Consider the following 21,976-nt stretch of genomic DNA (forward strand, 5'->3'; position numbering starts at 1 on the left):
GGCAGCATACAAATTTAATTAAAGTACTACTACTAATAATAATGGCCATTGCTGTGGTTGCTCACCCTTGGCTACTTGACAAAATATCAAGAGTCTGGTAGCACGTTTTCTGATGAATAAAAGCTCATGAAAGCTGCTGCTTTTTAATACAATTTGTTAGTTGACAAAAATGCTATCAGACTTCTGATTTTTTCCAGCCTAGACTAATTCAGCTCTCCTTCTGCAATCTTAGCTGCTCGGTTGCACTTCTCGTTTTCCTTTCTGAAATGTATGTTGACCAAGAGGTAAAGTTACATAAATGTTGAGATTGTTATGAGATCTAAATAAAAGAGGGAGAAAAACAGGAATGATATACTTCATCTCTGTGGCTGTTTCTTGGACTGATTTTGTCTGTGGCTTTCTTTTTTTCCTCCTAGATAGTCCTGAGAAATTGGACCTTGCCAAGAAGTCTGTATGGCAGTATTTCCTCACCCACAAGTGTTTTATCTTTGACTGTCCAGACCAGTGTTTCTCAACCTTGACAAATTTAAGATGTATGGACTTCAATTCCCAGAATTCCCCAGCCAGCCTAAAGTCCACACATCTTAAGTTGCCAAGGTTGAGAAACACTGTGATAGAATCTAGACCTCGTGGAAGGTCCAAACCAGTGTTTCTCAACCTTGACAACTTTAAGATGGGTGGACTTCAACTCCCAGAATTCCCCAGCCACCAAGCTGGCTGGGGAATTCTGGGAGTTGAAGTCCACCCATCTTAAGGCTGCCAAGATTGAGAAACACTGTATTAGAGTGTAGTTGTATAAACTGTACAGATTGTACTGAAGGGCATTATTTTGATACACAATTTTATATTCTATATATACACAATTCTATATTTTATATATATACAGTATATATATGCTTCACATAATGTTTAACCATACCTGTAACAGTGCACTCTATTTTATTTCTAAAGGGTTAACTTGCTTTTGCTTTGTAAAGAGCACTGGCTTCTTCTTCTCCCCCCCCCCCCTTATCTCTTTGCTGAATGCCCGATTGTCTTCGAATAAGCAATTAGCGAGTACAAGCTCAATGTTGTACCAAGCTTTTCGCAACAGTTGTGAGGCCCTGCATTCCAGAGAAAAGATAAGAAAAATCTTTTATGCCATTCTCTTGGTAACCAGAAGAAAAAGTTACATTTAAGTTTACCTTCCTAAGAACCACCTTTCACTTGCTCAGACCGTCCCAAAAATCCCTTGTATGGGTGTGAGGGGATGTACTATCTGATTACAGATTGACATGTCTATAAAGTCTCTGATGTTTGTGTTGTGAGGTGTGATTTCATCAACATTTCTTGTGAATGTGTTGATTGGGGTCACCCAGCTGTGTCTTGATCAAAATACATCTGTTATCTTAAAGAAGCCTCATCTCAAGTCTTTTTATTTGGCTTTATTGAGACTTGGGAAATAAAAGGTGCCATACAGTACAATTATACAAATTGTATAAATACTCTATACTCAAATAATATAATGTACTACTTAATGTTTTATAACAATACAAGAAAACAAATTAGAGAAGGGGGAAAAAAAAAAGGTTGTTGGGGAGGATGTACCGACAATCCGTCAACGAAGGGAAAGTATAGTTCACCCACCAGAACTAAATGGCCCTTTAATTTCTAAAAATGGCCGCCTTCTTTGGGCAACCCTTCCAAAGCTGGAGACCCAAAAAGAAGAACAATTGAGGGGAAGGGGAGGTGGGGACGGGGTATTTTCCCTCAGTCCAAAAAGTCAAGATGGCGGTCATGGCAATGCAACAGAAGCCCCGCCCGTTCTAATGTGCTGCCACTGGATATATGTACCACGGGGAGGAGTTTCAGTGGCAATGCTGCCACAACCGCCATGACTTTTTTGACCACCTCCTGCAGATGCTGCCATTCCCCTCACCACCATTAAACACGCCCATGGTCTTGACAAGCAAACAGGAGGGCTCTTTTGATAAACCATGCTTAACCAGGTCAAGTAAAGACCTAAGGGACTTTCCCCACTCCTTGCCACCCATCCTGGAAGTGGCAGGAAATGGGGGTGGGGGGGTAAAAATGGGCTGCCCCCAGCCCCAATCCCTATCCTGCCCTCAGTGCATCTCTTCTGAGTCACAGCGGCATGGTGTGGCCCTGATTTGCAGGGGGGCCACTTGTGGAAGGTCAGGGGATTGGGTTCCTCTTCTGACTTCCCTGCCCTCTCCTTTTGCCCCCCCCCAGCCAGAGGGGGGCACAGCTGCCAATCGGGCACCGCAGCAGGAATGGGGTGGGACCCTGCAGGATCTCTCTGGCTCTCCCAGGTGGACTTCATTGGCCCTTGTCCCACACCCATTTGGGCATCTGCCAAGTTAAAATAATGCAAAATGAAGAAACGTGGGAAGCCACCAGGGTGGGACTTTCCCCCCCATCTGCAGATCAGATCCTGCCACGATTGATCCGTTAGGACATTCTCCAGGCAGAACTGAAACTAGCTGATTTCTGAGAAGTCGCCTGAATTCCCTGGCGCGGTGGGTGGGTGAAAACGAAAGTAAAACTGGCAGACTCACACAAACACACTCCTGCTTCACCCCCGGATGAGAGAGCAGACGTCTGCTCTCCTTTTCATGATCTAACGGGAAGAAGCAGATGCCAAAAACGATGTTGGAGGAGGGGAAGGGAGTGCAAGTACAGACGGCTGGGAGCGAAGCGGGTCTGCTCAGGCTGGCCAGGGACCAGCGGGAGGGGCTGGACTGTGCTCCTCCCTCCCAAAAGACACCTCCCTTCACATCCCCAACAGGTGCCCTGCGACGCCACGGAGAGCAAAGCCCATCAGATTTTAGACATCTTCAGGCTGTTTTTGCACAGGGCTGGAATCAGGGTGAAAATGCTCTGTCTAAATCAGTGTTTCTCAACCTTGGCAACTTTAAGATGGGTGGACTTCAACTTCCAGAATTCCCCAGCCAGCTGTGCTGGCTGGGGAATTCTGGGAGTTGAAGTCCACCCATCTTAAAGTTGCCAAGGTTGAGAAACACTGGAATAAATCAGGGATGAACCATCTGATGTCCTCAAGGGATGACGCAGACGACCCAAGTGGCGTGGTTGGCCCAATGGCATCACGATGCTAACTCAGTTTCCGACACTTGGCCTTGCCATCTGAAAAGCAAGCCCATATGGCAGAGGTGGGGAGGGAGAAGGAAAAGACTGGCAGTTTGCAGGAAAGCCCGAGGCAGCCAGGCGAGGGGGTCCGGGGGAGGGGAGGTCACAAAAGTCAAGATGGCGCCCACAACTTGGATCGCGGGGTGGTGGCCTCCGTCTTGACTTTCGTGACCTCCCTCCCCTCGCGGCCACCCCTGCGCCGAACGCAGGGAAGGACCAGTCCCGGAGCGCAGAAGCGACGCTTCACTCGACGGGGTCGTGGGAAAGTCCCTGGCACGGCTCGGGCGGAGGGGGTGGGCGCCCGCCTCTCTCCGGAGCGCTGAGAAGCCGGGTCCCGGGCGAGGCGGCTCCTCGAGCGACTCCAGACTTTCCCCACGTGGACGGGAGAGGCGGGGTCCGGCTGAAGCGCCGCTGCCGGAAAAGCGATCCCGTCCATAAAGCCCGAAGCGAAGGCGCCCGCGCGCCCGGCTCTCTTTCCCTGCCCCTCCGCCGCGCGGAGCCAGGAAGCGTCTCCCCGCCGGATCGTCGCGCCGGGGCCAGGTTTGGCCGCTTCCCCCCGGGCTTTCCTTCTCCGCTGCCCGCCGCCGAGAAGAGCGGGTCCAAGGGGTCGGCGAGAGGAGGCTGTTCGCCGAACCGGGTCTGCCCTGGCGGCTTCCTTAACCGCGGCTTAGTGAATACGGAGTCCTGCCGGCTCGGTTCACTCGGTAGGCTAAGGCAGCCACACGCAAGCCCGCGTGGAAGCGGAGCCGCAGGTTTGGCGCGGCCCGTCTGCTCACGGACCCCCGGAGCAGGCTTTCCGGGTGCAGAGAGACGGGCTGGGCGGCCGGGGCACGCTGGCGACAAGGGAGCCGGCTTCTGGCTGAGCAGAACCTTGCTTGTAAGAGGCACCGTTGCTTGCCAGGAGGGCAACCAGACTTTGCTGGCAGTAAAAAGGATGCAGCCTGCCACTTGCAAGTCTTAAGCTCATGGTCAAAGACTAGGACACTGTTTCTCAACCTCAGCAACTTTAAGACAGGTGGACGTCAACTCCCAGAATTCCCCAGTCTGTCTTAACGTTGAAAAACACTATTCCAGACTATGTAATCTCTTCTCCAAGTCCCTCTAATGGCTCTTTTATGCCTTCCCTAAAGTCAGCTCTAAATTCTCCTTCTTCTTCTTCTTCTTCTTCTTCTTCTTCTTCTTCTTCTTCTTCTTCTTCTTCTTCTTCTTCTTCTTCTTCTTCTTCTTCTTCTTCTTCTTCTTCTTCTTCTTCTTCTTCTTCTTCTTCTTCTTCTTCTTCTTCATCATCATCATCATCATCTCCTCCTTTTTTGTCTTTTGCAATAAAAATAACAAAGACTTTCTGGCCCTTCAAAGACTGACCCCTTTATTATCCTACTTTTCCCCGTCTTAGGTAATTCTGACTTTCTGGAGGCTGGCAGCCAGCATGTCAAAGCCTATATGTCTGGTGGACTCGTCATGCCATGTAAACCCAGCTGCCTTGAAGCTGCTCAGAAGCCTCACTGGCCCCCTCTATGTGGTGGGTATCTTTGGACCCAAAGGCACGGGGAAGTCTTTTCTCTTGGACCAGCTGGCAGGGCAGGAGAAAGGTGAGTTCCTCAGGGATTATTCTCTTTTTTTTAAAATAATTTTTATTGAAAGTTTTAACAGCGATAATAAGAACTACAGGTAGTCCTCTCTTAATGACCACTCATTTAGTGACTGTTCTAAGTTACGACGGCACTACAAAAAGTGACCTGTGACTGGTCCCTGAAGTTACAGCCATTGCAGTGCCCCCATGGTCATTTGATTGCAATCTGGGCACTTGGCAACCAACTCGCATTTACAACGGTTGCAGTGTCCTGCAGTCACATGTTCATCATTTGCAACCTTCCCAGCTGGTTTCCGGCAATCAAAATCAGTGGGAAACTGCTTGATTTACTTAACGAATGTGTGATTTGCTTAACGACCACTGCAAAAAAGGTCATAAAATCAGGTCCGATCATGTGATGATTTGCTTAATGACCGCATCACTTAGCAATCTAAATTCCGGTCCCAATTGTGGTAGTAAATACCTGTAATACAAACTGAAATAGAGAAAGTAAAAACAAAAGAGAGAAATAAAAGAAAAAGCTAAAAGTACAATAAAAAAACTAGAAGAAAGTAGAAAAGAGAAAGATATAAAGAAAGATATAAACATATAAAGAAGTGGCTTCTGATCTTCTTCACAGCAGCTAGAAGTAGTTATATTTTAACCTCTCTCTCTAAAGTTGTCTCATGACTCTCTTCTTTTTATCATCCATCCAGACTAATCATCAAAACCATAAATCACAAGTTCATTTTTTTCATTTTGATGCAAAAAGTCCATAAGGGGTTTCCAGCCAACAATAAATGTAGATCAGAGTCCGCTCCGGGACTCTTCTCTGATGCCCGAGATCACCCATCCTCCCTCTTCATGACTGGCGTCTCCCTTTCTCCCTAGGTTTTGGCCCCATGCCAGGAATGTGGATCCAGCAGCTGGCTCATCCAACAAAACCAGAAAAAAACCTCATCTTGCTGGACACAGAAGGTTTTCCAGAGCAGATGGACAAAGTAGGATCATCTTTTGCTTCTGAAATAGAAATAGGCAGTGGCTAGGTTGGAGTTCCATTCCATTTTATTCAGAATTTAAACTGCCCAATAGCCAAAGCTGTCTGAGCAGTTTACCATAAAACACACTAAGAGATACCATTTGAATAAAAAGGTACACAATAAAAATCAAATGAAATGCAAAATGAAAACTCTGTACAAACAAGGCAGGATTTCATTCAAGACCAGCCCTTCCTAAAACTTGGGGGTGGGGGACACATTTTCTCCAGGCTGCATTGAACAGAGGTGCTCTCCCCTGCCGCTCCATGTGCAGAAATCTGCAGATCCAGAACTTGACAGATGAGTTGGAAATTTATCTCTCTTTTTTTTCAAAAAACTTTTTAGAGAAAGTATATCAACAAACACAGATAGAATATGGATACAGCCGATGTGAGTAAGGGATCTGAAAAATGTCAAGGAGGTTTTAGTTTTCTGGTATATCATTAATAAATTATGAATAATTGAACATAATATATTGCTTTAAATGACTAAAAATCACTATTAAGCTATAAGCAAGGCAAAAGAGCAAGAATCCTGGTCAGCTCAGTATGAATCATCACACAGAATTATAAGCTGAATAGACTGAGTCAAAACTGAGGATCTGTTCTGCTTTAAATATCCCATGAAATTGAAGTATGAACTCTATGCATAAAGAAAACCCCAGATTTTGTATGGAGTAGAAATCCAACTGGAAGATCTCTGAATGGGACAGATCAAGATGAGTTAAAGGCACAATTTAGTGAGTGACTTCAAGAGCACTTCAGCAAGTCATTCGTCCCCTCAACCTTTTCCTTCTTTTGTGATTGCAGGATAAAGATAACCTTTTCTCCAAATTCTTCTGCTTAAATGCCTTGCTCTGCGACCTCCTGATATATAACACCACACATAATGAAGAGCCCGAAAAAGAGTTGGAAAAACTTTCGTATCCTTCTTGATTCAGCTGTCTGCTTACCCCCAAGGAGGGTGAGGGTGGGGAGTGCAGGTTGGAAATGCATGGACAGATTCAAATCTATAGTCAGGGCCTAAACAAATGTCTATAGAAATATTTTGGGGGGTCCCCCAGAGCTCCCAGGAGCTATATTTGACTCATATAAGACTTTGTGTTGAGAATTTGGGATCCAAAACAAAGGTGGCTGGGCAGGAAGAATTGGAAGACCCAGAATACACAGGCAGGAATTGAATGAAATAGTATAATAGCCTGTGATAGATTTTACCTCTGATCTCCTTTCCTTTTTGTATTTTTCTTCTTTTTTGGGACAGCAGATATTCTACAGATAAGATACTGTAGAGTAAATCCACTGTGCTAGTTTATATTAGATTCCTGGTGTGCCTTCAAAAACGATGCTACTCCCTTGTAGCTTGCAGTAACTCCTCACGCTGCAGCATTCATGGTTCGGAGAGTACTTTCCATGACCATGATGGCAGTGTTCAGCCGTCTTGCCTCTTTGGGGGTGATTTTCACCGAACCCAATGAGTCTGACCACTGAATAAACCTCTTAGCCTGAATAGTAGTTCAGCTGAAAGTTAGGGTTAGGATTTGGGTCTCTGTAAACTTTTTTTTTTTTTAATCAAAAAAGCATGTTATTCAGGCAAGCGAATTTTCTGCTTCATTTCCTTTGCTCACAGCCTGTGTAGCTATGTGACGCAGCTGTCCAATAAAATCCTCCTCTCTGAGGATGATCCTTTGGAGAACAGCGTCTTGCTCCGTAGCGTCCTTCCTGAGTTTGTTTGGTCCCTTTTTGATGTGTCTTCTGACTCGGTTTGGGAAGAGATGCTCCAGAGCACAAACAATAACATGGATAGCTTCCTTTTTTCCCTTGCAGGTACGAACTGCAACTTAGGGGTTTCAGATGTATTTATACCTTGCTTTTTGGCCTAACAACAGGAGCTGGGCTATGCAGTATAAAGGTATATAGGAAAGATATAATTGATTGATGTCATAAGGAAGGATTGAGGATGAAAGGGGCCAAAGTGAAGACATTCAGTTGGCCAAGTGAAAGAAATGTCTTGCAATGAAAAATCTCCTTTATGCACCCCAGACAGGAAATTGTCAGGTGAAAGCATTGCTTATGAGCAGCAATGGCAATGAGTAAGGATCTTTACAAGAAGAAAGGGCCTTGATGCAAGGAGTTCACACCATCTACAATCTGTCAAGAGGAAACTAATGGTGGGGTAGGGACAGGAAACAGTGGCAGATAAAAATAGAGGAACAGTGAATCCTGATTTGGAGATTCCTTCCATACAGAATGATAATTCCTAAAATTCTTCAGATAGAGGTTACTATGTACCTTTATTGATTTATTTATTTAAATAATTTATATGACCACCCATCTCGCAACAGTGACTCTAGGTGGCGTACAAAGATTAAAACCAACCGTTTTAATCTATCTAGTCTAACAGACGTTTTTATTACAACCACAGATTGGCATAAGAACAGTACAGTATATAACAACATTTGCAACTAATCCAATAAGAATTAATTGTACAAATGTTAAAGATAGAACTTTATAAAACTGGAAGACAGTAGAAACGAAGCTCTGATTAATATGAAAACAATGTAGACAGAATAACTTGAAACTAAAAACAGATACAGTAACTAGTGTGAGAAAAATGGAGAATATATTTTAAAAAGCAGCTGGCTAAAGTAGCCGTTGTAGGAAGGTAGCAAATCGTAAAAATGGTTGCTACAAGGAAACATGACTACAGTTAAAGGCTCATTTGACAAAAACAGTAGATGAAGAAAGGGAACAAGGTGTGAAAATGTGAGGGGGAGTCTGAGGGTGGTGGGGCAAAAAAGTCAAGATGGTGTAAAAAAAAGAGTAGGACTTGGATCCCACAGTCATGGACACCATCTTGACTTTTCAGTCACCCCTGGTAGATACCTCTATGTAGAAAGTGAACATTTTTGTCCAAGTCTTCAGTTATTTTTATGGAAGGGATAACCTAGAACTCTGTTTCCATGTCCCCTTAGCTTTGGAGGCAGAGACACCGATTGACTGCATACAGAAGCTCTTCCCCTCCCAGAAGGCGTTCTGCTTTCACTGTCCTCAAGTGAATGAAGAGGACTGGGGGTTCTTCCCACCAGATTCACTGCATCCCGTGTTCCAGAAGCAATTTCGAGCATTTAATAACTATATCCTGAGCAAAGAACCAAAGATAAGTGTCAGTGGAAAAGGTGAGGTTCCCTTCAGACCCTCCTTTTGCTTCTGCCCAGAGGAGGAGGTGGCGAGGGAGAAGAAGGAGGTGATCCTGGGCCAGATTTGGGGGAGGGGCGGGAGTTGCTTTAGGTTTCTGGATGGGTTTGCATATTGTGACAACCCATGGTTTGCTTAACAAGCCATAATGGGCCAAGTTCACCTGAGAAGCAGCATAGTGTAGTGGGGAAGCTGGGTCGGATTTGGACTGGGGAGACCTAAGTTCAAGTCTACCTTCAGCCATGGAAATTCTTGGTTGGCTTTGGGCCAACCTCTCTCAGCTCAGCCTACCTCACAGAGTTGTGGTGGGATGAAAATAGATATTTCCCTGCAAGCCACTCAGTTGAGCTCCAGGAGAAAGGGTATGCTGTAAATCTAAATCTGGAGTAGTTGATATACAAAGCTAAAGGGGTTGTTACACGATAGCACAGATGCAGCTGGTGGTAGATCCATGGTTATTTGAGGTTCTTTGCTTTTCAGTTTGGTCCTACAGGCTGGAGCTGTTTGTGGATGCCTTATCACAGGATAAGCCTATCCTTCTGAGTCAGATCTCGGAAACTGTCCAAGAAGTATTCTTCTGGGTAAGAATGGAGCTAAATTTGCACCCCTAGTCACTTTGAAGCAGACCATGGTTCTCCCCCCTCTTATACAATTCTTCCAGGGCTAACAACAGGCTGAAGCAGGAGCATTATCAGAACAGTCCCGTGATAGGTCCAGTGCTTCTCAATCTCAGCATCTGTGGACTTCAATTCCCGGAATTCCCCAGCCATCATGCTGGTTGAGGAATTCTGGGAGTTGAAGTCCACCCATCTTAAAGTTGCTAGAGGAGTTAAGGATGAAGTTAGAGGAGAAAAGGATGAAGAGGACAGCTCCAGTGTAGTCCTTCCAAAAGCATCCTGAATCCCCAGAACTGGTACCAACTGCATCACTCAACTCTTGCACACTTGATCAGCTGGCACAAAGGACAGAATGTGAGCTGAAGGCTGGATTTTCACCATTTCACCCCCAGTGGGTTGGATGGTATAAGGGGTGGAGATTCAGAAAGGAAAAGCTTTCTCTGAGCACTATCAGTGTCAGGGGAGCAGGAGTTGCCCTCAGGATAGAACCCTGATGCAGATTTTATTTTCTCAGAAAGAAGAGCAGAGGGCAGGATATGATCTCTGCTATTTTAGTTAGTTAGTTAAGAGATGTGTGGCTCTGAATTATGGAGCTTTGGGGCCCTGCACCCAGCAGCCCAAACCAACTCTAGTGTGCATATCCCATTTTTCTGCAGAAGATGTTCAGCAGCAGCATTCTCAGAGGGATACAAAAAAGTATCCAAAAAAGTATCATAACTGAAGCCCTGTCCCATCCACAAGGGATGGGGCTTTGAAAGTGGAGTCACAGCCTCCATTTTTACTTTTTTAACCCCCCCACCTATGGATGTGCCTGACGCTGAACATATTTTCTTCTGAGCGATATAATTTGAACACATCTAGGGACACCATCTAGGAAGACTGGTGCAATGGTTAAACTCGCAAGATGCGAGTGCAGTAAATCAAATGGATAAAATAAATGGGGGAATGTGAAGTTGGAAACCTAATCCATGCTTTTCCACCTGCTTCTCCTTGCAGGATGACAATGGGAGCCTTATGGACTCCATGAAGAATATTGCCTCGGAAACCCCAGCAGAAGGCTCTTCTTCTGAACAGGAATACGAGGTAGGTGACAGGATGAGGCCAACAGTGGAGGAATCTACAAGATGTTGAGCATAAAAAGCCAGGATTGGATATCCACAGGAGCAGGAATTGCAAAGTGTAGACCAGGGCATCTGCAGAGGCAGTATCAAAAAGTCAGAACGGTGGCCGTGACTATGTGATTGAAACTGCCATCTTGACTTTTTTTGGCCTCCCTCCCTGGACCTTCCTGGTGCAGACTCTATCCTGCAGAGATGATATTGGACATGCTCTGGGAGACCCTTCCCATAAATCATGGGTGGGCTGCCTGCACTCCAAGACCGCAGGTGGTCCATGAGTCCCTTTCCCTCTGGTTCTGATTGTTGAAAAGTGAAGCCCACCATGTCTGGGCTCTGAAGCTAAGCAGAGTCAGACTTGCCTCGTACTTGGATAGGAGATGATCAGAGCTGTAGACTAAAGGTTGGGAAGATGGAAAAGAAGAAGAAGCAAAGATATGCCACTTCCATATTGTTGCTTCCAGGACATGATCATGAATTGCTAAGAGTCAAGCTCAATCTAGAAGGAGATGTTAGATCTTGAGCGCTAAAAGAGTAAAAAGTTTTAAAGTTTTAAAAAAGTTTAGAGTTTAAAAAAAACCAAAGGAGAGCTGTCAGATCTAACACCATGCATGTTGTGATATGGCTGTCATCACTTTGCTACCCTCAGCACCCCCCTAGGGGTTGCCTTTGAGGACAGAAGTAGCCTCTTCCATCTCTGTGGTTCCAAGCACAACCCTCACTGTCAAAAGGCTGACCCTCTTTCACTGACTGTGTAGCTACCTCCATTGCCCCATCCAATCAGTTGCACCTTGGAGTTGGCCCATAAGCCATTCACGCAGTTTCTGCCTCTCCATGTCTATATTTTTTCACACACTAGGATTGTAGCAAGCTTGCAGACCCCTTCACTTCCAAGAAACCTACTAGTGTGTCATCAACATCCCAATTTTGAGCAACTGTGTCTCAGTGACAAAACTCTGAGCATGCCCTCCAACTAATTTTATTCTTGGCTTTCAGTCCAGACAGGCATCTCCATTTCAAGTGCTACCATCCTGGGATCCAACAAGTATCATGGAAGGGCCAGTGTGCCTGATAGAGAATAAGCCCAATGAGCAGCTGCAAATCAATCTGGATGCCTTACAACTCCTGCAAAGCATCTGCCAGCCTGTGGTTGTGGTGGCCATTGTAGGGCTGTACCGCACTGGCAAATCCTATCTCATGAACAGGCTGGCAGGAAAGGTGAAAGGAGGTGAGAATGCAAGAAGGCACATCTGCCTCAGGGATATCCACAGTCAAAAGAATCAGGATGGTGGTCATGATGGGGTGATCAAAGCTGTGGACCATCTGATTTGCCTTATCACTGCTTGGGTTCGTACACCTGTAGAGGGTAAGGAAGGTGACTTTGATGGAGAGTGATGAACATCTTTGATGGACATCTGAGTGTTGGTTGCTGGGGAGGATGTGCCCTAGATAATTCATCCCCTTTTTCTTGTTTGTTCTGCAACCTCTAGGTTTCTCACTAGGTGCCACAATACAAGCCAACACCAAGGGCATCTGGATGTGGTGCCTTCCACATCCCTTAAAGCCTCACCATACCCTGGTGCTCTTGGATACGGAAGGTCTAGGTGATGTTGAGAAGGTGAGTTGGAAATAGGGCGATGGTGGTCAGGAAGAGCCACCATGGAGACCTTGCCTGCCAGAGAATCCCTCCCAAAGCTCTGTACAGGTAGTCCCTGGGTTAAGAACGTCTGGGTTACAGATGACCCATAGTTAAGAACAGAGCCTATTGTAGCAGTACACCCAAGGATGCAGCAGCCCAGGATGTCTTCCTTCATCAGACATTGATGCCTGTCCATGTCTTTGCAGAGCAATACGAAGAATGACTCATGGATCTTTGCACTCTCCATTCTGCTGAGTAGCACTTTCATTTTCAACAGCATGGGCACCATTAATCACTACGATTTGGAACAACTGCAGTATCTTTTTATCAGGAGGCTTTCTGAGAGGATGGGGGGAAGAGGAGAGGGAGGACTGCATGCTACTGAAGCTAGAAGGCACCCAAACGCTGACACCCATCAGCTTCTGAGCGGGTGTGACTGCGGTGGATTCTAGATCTTTAGATCAGTGTTTCTCAATCTTAGCAACTTTAAGACAAAATTCCCTAGCCAGCTGGGTGGGAAACTCTGGGAGCTGAAGTCCACACATCTTGAAGTTGCTAAGGTTGAGAAATGCTGCTTTAGATAACCCTCCGATTCTCCAAAAGGAGCTCTTTTCAGGGAGGTTCCCAAAAACATGAAATGAGAGATTGTTCAAGTCATTTTGGAGCAAGAGGGCAATGTGTTGGGGACCATCAAATCCTGGGCCAGGTCTCGTGGGGAGGAGGTGAGCTGCAATGGCCTGCCTGCATGCCTGCAAATGGATATGCATTAGTGGCATCGGCAGGGGTGGTTCAGAAAGGTCACAGCGGCGGTTGCAATCCCATGATTGAAGCTCCCGCCATTTTACAGAAGTCTCATGCTCAGATATGCCTACACCCACATGTGCCTACACACGCAACAGTTGTCAAGAGGTGGAAATCACTGCGGTTGTCAGTGAAGCGATGGTTCCTGGGTGCAGTTTGCAATACCAGTGTCACAGCCCCCAGACATTTGAGCTTCAGTGGGCCACCTGACCCCTGAGACTGAGAAGCGATTGTCCCAGATGGAGAAAGCACTTTGCTCTTTTCCTTAGCTTGATGCCCAGCTACGTGGCTGAACTCACCAAGCATATCGAGGTGAAGGCCTCTCCCCAGCAGGATGGGGAGAGAGACGACGGGCCCCCTGATGAGTTCGCCTTTTTTTTCCCAGCCTTCATTTGGGTGGTACGTGATTTTTGGTTGCAACTGGAGTTGGCGGATGGGCGCTTGATCTCTGAAGATGAGTACCTGGAGATAGCCTTGGAAAGACAGAACGGTGAGGCAGGATCTGGTGGGATCTCACCTGGGAGGTCTGAGCCATTTTGCTGTCTAGGTTTTGCCCCCAAAATGATTGGGGGTGGGGAAAAATAAAGCAAAGATCCTTTTGAGCTGAGTTTGATTCCTGGTGACTACATATCCTTGTAGTTTTCTTGGCTTCATTGTGGAAATAGTTTGCCATCGCCTTCTTCCAGAATGTTTTTCAACTTCCTAGTCTAGCCTACAGCCCTGGTATTTTCTGGTATCTCCCATCCAAATACTAACCTGCTTAGCTTCCTAGCCTAAAGAGGGCTTAAATAACATAATTTCCCTCCTTCACCCCCTGCCTTCTTAGCCTCCTCATATTCTCCCGTTGGTACGGCCTTGAGCATTCCAGGGCTTGTGATAAGAGCCCATCTGTCTCTGACCGCCTTCCATCCATTTCCTTTCCCCCATGGCAGAACATCAAAAGCAAGTGAAAAGCAAGTGAAAAGCAAGCAGGCTATAGCGTGAATAATATTTCTTAATAAAGGTTTGCAAGGATTCTGACAATCTCATCTCCATCCCCTTCCCCTTTCTCTTCTTCTCCCCCCAGCTCTTTTGCTTATAAAAACTTGTAATAGTTGCCAGAGTATTAGACAAACTGTTTTTGGAAACCAAGCTTGGCCTTTGCCAAATTGCTAGTTTTCATCCATGGTGGGGAAAGCGGGTTGGAGAAAAGAAATTCCCCATGATAATTTTAAGCTTCCTTTTCTCTCCCAAAGCACTGTTGGTGTGGACTGTTGGGTTGTAGAACAGCCAATAAAGCCTCCTGATTGATTATTTGTGTTTGTGTGTCTATGGATTTTCTTCTAGATATTCCAGAGAATCAGGCTAAGATTCAGAAGTACTTACGGCAGTATTTCCCTCGCCGTAAGTGCTTCGTGTTTGATCGCCCAGCCTCCCGACGAGATCTACCACACCTTGAGATGCTGGATGAGTCGAACCTGAAACCTGAGTTCTTGGAGCAAGCACATCAGTTTTGCCGCTACATTTATCAAGAGGCCCGGCCCAAAACTATCCAGGGAGGACACATGGTCACTGGGACACGTAAGTAGAAGCAGCAAAGGATGCCATAACAGGAGAATCCCAGGAAGGGGAACTGAGCAAGGAGAGAAGTGGGTGAAAAAATTTCAGACCCATGATGACTCAATGTAACTCCTCATAGAACAGTTGAAACAAGCTTTGTGGTTTCTACTTTTTTGTGGAACCACTTTAACTTGTGTCGAGCCTTTAGAATAGATTTAACCTCTGGATCTGGTGGACCATAGCTTCCATCAGATCATTCTATTCCCAGCTATCTGTCTAGAAGATGCTGGGTGGGAAAAAGGAGGCTGGTGGGAAGAAGATGGGATGAAAATGCAACTAGATACACTACATAAAGATGAATTTTGCAGTGTTGGGGAGCCTGGCAATGACCTACGTGGATGCCATTCGGAGTGGGGCCGTCCCTTGCATTGAGAATGCGGTGCTGGCCTTGGCTCAGATAGAGAATTCAGCTGCTGTAAATGATGCCCTCAGATGCTACGAGAACATGGTGGGGCTGTTGATAGATCTACCCACAGAAGATGTTTCTGAATTATTTACCATGCATGCCTCCTGTGAGAGAGAGGCCATTCAGGTGTTCTTAGCCCGTGCCTTCCACGACAAGGATCAAGAGTACCAGAAACAGTTGCAGGTACCAGATTACATCTCTTATCTAATATTTCTATACTGTCTAGAAGGACCCTCCCCTTAAAGAAATGTACCATAAAATTAATCCGTACTGGATTGTTAAAAAGATGGATTCAAGCAATAGGAGGTCAATAACTTGAAATAAGGAACATGCATACCACATCTAGGCCCAAAATACCTGCCCAGCTAAAGGGTGACAGAGAAAGGCTGGTCTCAGTTGGACAGGGGTGTCTGCAGGGTATGGTTAAAAAAAAGTCACAGTGGCAGCCACAATGGTGCAACTGAAGCTCTGCCTGCCTTTTACGTGCAGCACATTTGGGAAGAGTCTTTTGGATTGGGGTGGTTGGCAGATTCCTTTGGAAGATGCTCCACACCCAGAAGCTGCCCTTTGTAAGATTCTGATTATTTGCCCCTTCTGGAGAGCAGAATAGAGCAGGTCTGCCCAATATTTGAGATCAAGTCATCCAAAGGGCTGTTTCCCCATTACCAAGTGTCCGTGACACCTTTTGTCATGGTTTCTGCCTTTTAGAACCAGCTGCAATCCAAACTTGAAGAACTCTGCCTTCAGAACCAGCAGGAGTCTTTGAGCCGTTGTCAGGCTGTGCTCCTGGAATTGTTCCAGGAGCTGGAGGAGAAGATCTGCAGTAGGAGCTACTTAGTGCCTGGTGGCTACCAACACTTCCTGGATGACCAGCAGGAATTAGTGGAGAGGTACCACAAGATCCCTGAGAAAGGACCAATGGTATGTGGGCTGAGAACCTGGATGTTTTGATTAAAGCCAAATTGTGTAGCGGGGTGGGAGATCGGGAACAGGCATTTGCTAAGCTGTTGTGTGATTCATTTGGTTGGGTCGTACTGTGTTTTGCAAACCCACTTTTGTAATTTGTAAACCACCAGGGTGTCTGCAGGGAAGGGAGGGTCAAAAAAGTCAAGATGATGGATGGGATCGAAGCCCTGCCCCCTTTATATGTGCATCCGTGCAGATAAAAAGAGGTAGGGCTTTGATCTTATGGTGGGGCCCTCCATCTTGACTTTTTTAATCCCCCTTCCTGTGGACACCCCATAAGCCATTTATGACTCAGTCTTCTATGAAAGGAGTCACAGAGCCCTTCTGTTTTGAAGGATGAAGGTGGGAACCCGGTAAGAAGCGAACTGTGTCATTTTCTCTTACATTCTCTCTAGGCCATGTTGGCCCTGCAAGACTTCTTGACATCTAAGGAGCCAGAAGGACAATCCATTCTGCATGCTGATCAGACTCTCACAAAGCAGGCAAAGGCGATTGCAGGTGATTCTTCCAGGGAGGACCCTTGATTCTTCCCCAGGGAAGACTGCACATTAGTGAGACCCATGGTTGCCACTGCTAATGTCTTCTGCCACAGTAAATAGGAGACTGTTTGTGAACAGCAGTCCCCAGCAGGAGATGTTGGGGTGACTTTTTCTATGTTGACATCATCAGTATACTAAGTAGTAGAATTTCTGATTTAGTCTTTTTGTCTTCAGCTGAGAAAGCTGAGTCTGAGGCCTCTATGCGGGCACTTCAGCTGCAGAGAGAAATTCAAGAACAGATAGAACAGACAGCCAAGGAAAACCAACGGAGTTTCGAGGAGCACAGAAGGCAGCTGTTGGGCAAGATGGAGGAAGAGCGGAGGAGGACTGCGACTGAGTATGAGTGGCTCCTGAACCAGAAGATCCAGGTAATAGTTTTCACCATCATTCCTGTCTGTTTGACTTACCTTTGCACACCAGTTACCTTTACATACCATTATACAGGCTTTACTTTTACATACCATTTACACACCATTCAAAAGAGACAATAAAAAAGCTAAGAAGGAATCAAAAAGACCGGAACAAAAAGACCAGGTTCTCTCCAGCAGCCAACACCCAGATAAGCAAGGATTGACACCAGGCAAACAATCCAGCAGAAAACAATGCCCTAATCAAGGAACTACCAAGGAGAAAACCACCCCCTCACCAACACTGGCAGGGCAAGGTACTGTATATAATCAGGGAGCAAACCCCACACTCACTCACACTGATGAGGTGACCTAGTTGGGTAATGAAACGTTTGCAAGCAAACAACCAAGCTCAGAGAGCACCAAGGACTCCACTTACCTTTATCAGTTGCTTCAGTGGCACGTAGAAATACAAGGAGAACTTTCACCTGTTCCTCATTTTAATATAAACTTTACACCCTTTGATTTTGCACTTCCCCCAGTGTTGCAGCGCAATTCCTTTATCAAGCACATTAAAAATTAGAGAAAACTGCTTGCAAGAAAGGGAAGGAAAGAGGTCTATGAAATGTGTACATTAGGAGATGTGCCTTCAAAAATAACATAGGAAACCAGGTTTCTCCACGCACCTGATTCCAAAAGCATGGTTCCCACTGATACTTTCAGAACACTAGAGAACATGACGTCAAAACGGTTGATTTAAAAAAGCAGTGCATGTTGATGTGCACAGCTGACGTTGGTGGAAGCCTTCAGCATTATGGGAATTTTTGGTTATTGTCTTCTTATAGGCAGGAAAGAAATAACTTGTTTCTTGCAGATTTTTGAGGATTCTGGGGCCAACCAAATGGAATCCTAGGGAATGACTGGATTCTTTTGTAATTCAGTTTCCTCTCCTATGAGTTTGAATGGCTGGCTTCATGTAGGACACTTAACTTGGTCAGTTAAAGACCTGATAGCTCCATTCACCTAACCTGCTACGCTGAATTAGCCATAACCCTCTTATTTTGTTCTTTTTTGTGGTTTTGTGGTGTGAAAGCACTTGTTGGTGTATGACCTGCTTCTCCTATTTACAGCTGTACAACCCATGGACCCTGAATGGGCTCCTACTTTATGCTGAACAATAAACTGCCTTGTTTGGTTTTGCTGCTTAAATCATTGTGGCTTATTCAACTGATGATGGTTAAAAAACCTCATGGCTTATTGTGATGTGTGAAGCCAGCCACTGACCTTTATTCTGCACTTTAGGAGCAGAGGAGGCTTCATGAACAACAGTATCAGCAGGAAGTCTCTGATCTTCAGGATGAGATCCAGAGACTGCAGTTTCAGATCAATCAAAACTCAAGAAGACAGGACTCTGAATCATGTATGATCTTCTGAGGGTGGCACCTCTGAAAAGCTTTGAGAAACAGACAGCGACTCCTGAGTGCAGCGGGGACAAAATGGGTGGGAAGTAAAGAGTAATATCCAGGATAACGAAAACTCTCTTCAACAGAAGTTTGGACCATCCTTGTATTGTTGGAGATAGCAGGAATGGAGGCTCTGGGGTTTGCGACCCATCTGTGCCCCTCTGAACCCCATTTGCAACTTCCAGAGATCCCAGAGTGACAGAGCTAGACATTTTTTGTTTTGGTTTTTGAGTTTGGGGTTAAAAGGTGAAATAGCATCCTTTCAAGGCTCAGAACTGTCCCTGCCAAAAATGGGGCTACTTTTCCCACTTGGGGTGGGGGAGCGTTAAGAGGCAAAACAGCTTTTGTAAGGCTTATGGAACCAATGGGGCCACTTAAACTGTCCCTCCAATAAAGAAGAACAGATCCAGAATTTCCCATTTGATCCATTCCAGTGTCATCACCAGCTACGTCTCCCCATGGTCCCCAGGCCGGACAGGAAGTGTGGCCCATGAGGCCAAAAACAATTTGTGCTCCTGGCATATGCAAAATGTTTTAGAGCTGCCTTTCTCAACTGGGTTTCTGAGAGGTTCATAAGGATTCTGCAAGGTATCATGACTGGAAAAAAAACAACATTGGGTTTTGAACTTCACACACTTTAAATGTTAGTGCTTGCAGTGTTGGGAATTTTTACGCACTCTGAAAATTCTGGTCTGCTGCTTTGCTGTTGTAAATGTTGCAAAATGTGTATAGGTTGGAAGTGAAACTTCCACTTAGTTGTAAATAAGGGGGAAAAAACGACTCTTGCACATATAGGTAGTCCTCAACTTATGGCCATTCATTTCGCAACTGTTCAAAGTTATGATGGTGCTGAAAAAAGTGACTTACCACCTGTCCTTGCACTTTCAACTGTCATAACATCCCCACAGACAAGTGATCAAAATTTGGGTGCTTGGCAACTGACATGTATTTATGAGGTTGCAGCATCCTGGGGTCACATGATCACCATTTTGCAACCTTCCCAGCCGGCTTCCGGCAAGCAAAGTCAATGGGGAACCACATGACCCACTTAACAACTATGTGATTTGCTTAGCGACCACTGCAAAAAATGTGATATCGGGTGTGGTCATGTGATGCCTTGCTTAACAACCACACTGCTTAACAATGAATTTTCTGATCCCTATTGTGGTCATAAGTCGAGGACCACCTGTACTATTCCTCATTAGCATCTTGTAAAATAGAAATTTGTGATAAGACGTTTAGGCCTACTTGGATAAGGTAAAAAAAATCAAGTAGGAAATTTTAAAAAGAGGAAAAACTGACATTCCTCTACCTATCCTCCTGCCCTATATTAGAGTTGATATCTTTGTGGGGGCAGGGGGAACATAACAAAAAGAGTAAGCTAATAATTTGGCCAAAATAATCAGATCCACTGGGAAAAAACCACTCTCAGAAGAGTGCTCACAATTAGTATTGGATTATTATATTTACAAGTTACTGATCATGATAAGATACAGGTTATCCTCATCTAGCAACTACCTCGTTTAGTGACTGTTCGCAGTTACAGCTGATAAAAAAGTAATTTTGTGACCGATCCTCTCATTTACAACCTTTGCAGGTCTGTAAAGCAAAGGAAGATCATAAGCATACCTGTTTTACTTAGTGACCGCTTCACTTAATGACCAAGTTGGTCACAGCTGTGGTTGCTAAACAAGGACTACCTGTACTGTGAACTGTAGATATAATAATTTTTGCATAGGGTTCCTTGAGACCAGAAAATTATTTCAAGTGTTCCCCCAGGGTAAAAAGCTTAAGAAGGGCTGCTTTAAAGGGATCAGATGCAAATAAACATTGGGTTGAACCAGAAGGTGGAGATTTATCTGTAAAGATCAATTGGATTTATGTATTATGCGAAGCATTTTTTAATGTTTTACTAAGTAGCCTAAAATTGGCTGTGTTTACTTTACACACTAAGCTACAAACAAGCCACATGATGGCTTAGCTCAGTGTGCAGATCCAACCAATGTATGGAAAACATATCTAGATTTCTAGTTATAAAGCAAATTTGGATAGATTTTGTGCAGGGGATGTCCTATCGGGAGACATGTTCATCACTCCACCCCATACGTTGTTACTGCTCAGTAATGCTGATATTACTTGAATCTTCACACAAATTGACTGTTATATACAATTACTTATATCAGTATTAACCATACTGTAACTAATGGGTACTTATAATGCATGGGTATTTGTGTGTACTGTAAAAATGTCTGTATTTTAAGATGGAATTGTTGGGAAAAGTCAGTATTAAACCTTTAAGAGTTCAGTATAAGTCATTGGTAATGACCCATACAGCTACAAGCCATCCACATATCTTTCTCTGGACCAGAGACGAGCTATGACATTTAGGTGTCTGTAGGGGGGAGAGTGTCAAAAATGTCAAGATGGCCTCTGCAACCATGAGATCTTGGCTGCCATCTTGACATTTTCAACACCTTCCCTGGTTTGCAGTGAGTCAGAAAACCCAGAGGTCCACCACACTGATTGACAGGGGCCACAAAACCATGGGGGGATCTCCTTGTTGAAGGAAATGAAGGGCATTATTTTGATACACAATTTTATATTCTATATACAGTCAGGTCCAGAAATATTGGGACATCAACACAATTCTAACATCTTTGGCTCTATACACCACCACAATGGATTTGGAATGAAACAAACACAATGTGCTTTAACTGCAGACTGTCAGCTTTAATTTGAGGGTATGTACATCCAACTCAGGTGAACGGTGTAGGAAGTACAACAGTTTGCATATGTGCCTCCCACTTGTTAAGGGACCAAAAGTAATGGGACAATTGGCTTCTCAGCTGTTCCATGGCCAGGTGTGTGATATCCCCTCAGTACCCCAATTACAATGTGCAGATAAAAGGCCCAGAGTTCATTTCAAGTGTGCTATTTGCATTTGGAATCTGTTGCTGTCAACTCTCAAGATGAGATCCAAAGAGCTGTCACTATCAGTGAAGCAAGCCATCATTAGGCTGAAGAAACAAAACAAACCCATCAGAGAGATAGCAAGAACATTAGGCATGGCCAAAACAACTGTTTGGAACATTCTCAAAAAGAAGGAACGCACCGGTGAGCTCAGCAACACCAAAAGACCCGGGAGACAATGGAAAACAACTGTGGTGGATGACCAAAGAATCCTTTCCCTGGTGAAGAAAACACCCTTCACAACAGTTGGCCAGATCAAGAACACTCTCCAGGAGGTAGGTGTATGTGTGTCAAAGTCAACAATCAAAAGAAGACTTCACCAGAGTGAATACAGAGGGTTCACCACAAGATGTAAACTATTGGTGAGCCTCAAAAACAGGAAGGCCAGATTAGAGTTTGCCAAACGACATCTAAAAAAGCCTTCACAGTTCTGGAACAACATCCTATGGACAGATGAGACCAAGATCAACTTGTACCAGAGTGATGGGAAGAGAAGAGTATGGAGAAGGAAAGGAACTGCTCATGATCCTAAGCATTCCACCTCATCACTGAAGCATGGTGGTGGT

The 21,976-nt window shown here is 45.0% G+C and overlaps 1 protein-coding gene across 3 annotated transcripts; it reads left to right on the forward strand.

Moving 5' to 3' along the window:
* The first annotated feature begins 3,550 nt into the window (after window positions 1-3,550).
* LOC103068218 (guanylate-binding protein 1-like) lies at window positions 3,551-21,097 on the forward strand. 3 transcript variants are annotated; one of them, XM_088139915.1, is made up of 18 exons: window positions 3,551-3,687; window positions 4,541-4,736; window positions 5,609-5,718; window positions 6,564-6,676; window positions 7,390-7,577; window positions 8,726-8,929; window positions 9,429-9,529; window positions 10,562-10,648; window positions 11,677-11,908; window positions 12,171-12,298; window positions 12,526-12,635; window positions 13,402-13,610; window positions 14,447-14,680; window positions 15,028-15,308; window positions 15,834-16,046; window positions 16,487-16,589; window positions 16,805-16,998; window positions 18,280-21,097. In XM_088139915.1, exons 2-18 carry the CDS (start codon window positions 4,574-4,576, stop codon window positions 18,409-18,411), a joined length of 2,802 nt encoding a protein of 933 aa, XP_087996041.1. In that variant the 5' UTR covers window positions 3,551-3,687; window positions 4,541-4,573; the 3' UTR covers window positions 18,412-21,097. The 3 variants fall into 3 exon arrangements, with proteins under 3 accessions (XP_087996041.1, XP_007444632.4, XP_087996040.1); XM_007444570.4 differs by lacking the exon at window positions 3,551-3,687 and adding an exon at window positions 3,727-3,851; XM_088139914.1 differs by lacking the exon at window positions 3,551-3,687 and adding an exon at window positions 4,028-4,162.
* The last annotated feature ends 879 nt before the right edge of the window (window positions 21,098-21,976 follow it).

This window comes from Python bivittatus, unplaced genomic scaffold, assembly GCF_059951505.1.
Source record: "Python bivittatus isolate LINGU-HERP-01145 unplaced genomic scaffold, Pbiv_v1 ctg000310_np1212, whole genome shotgun sequence".
NCBI classification, from domain to species: Eukaryota; Metazoa; Chordata; class Lepidosauria; order Squamata; family Pythonidae; genus Python; species Python bivittatus.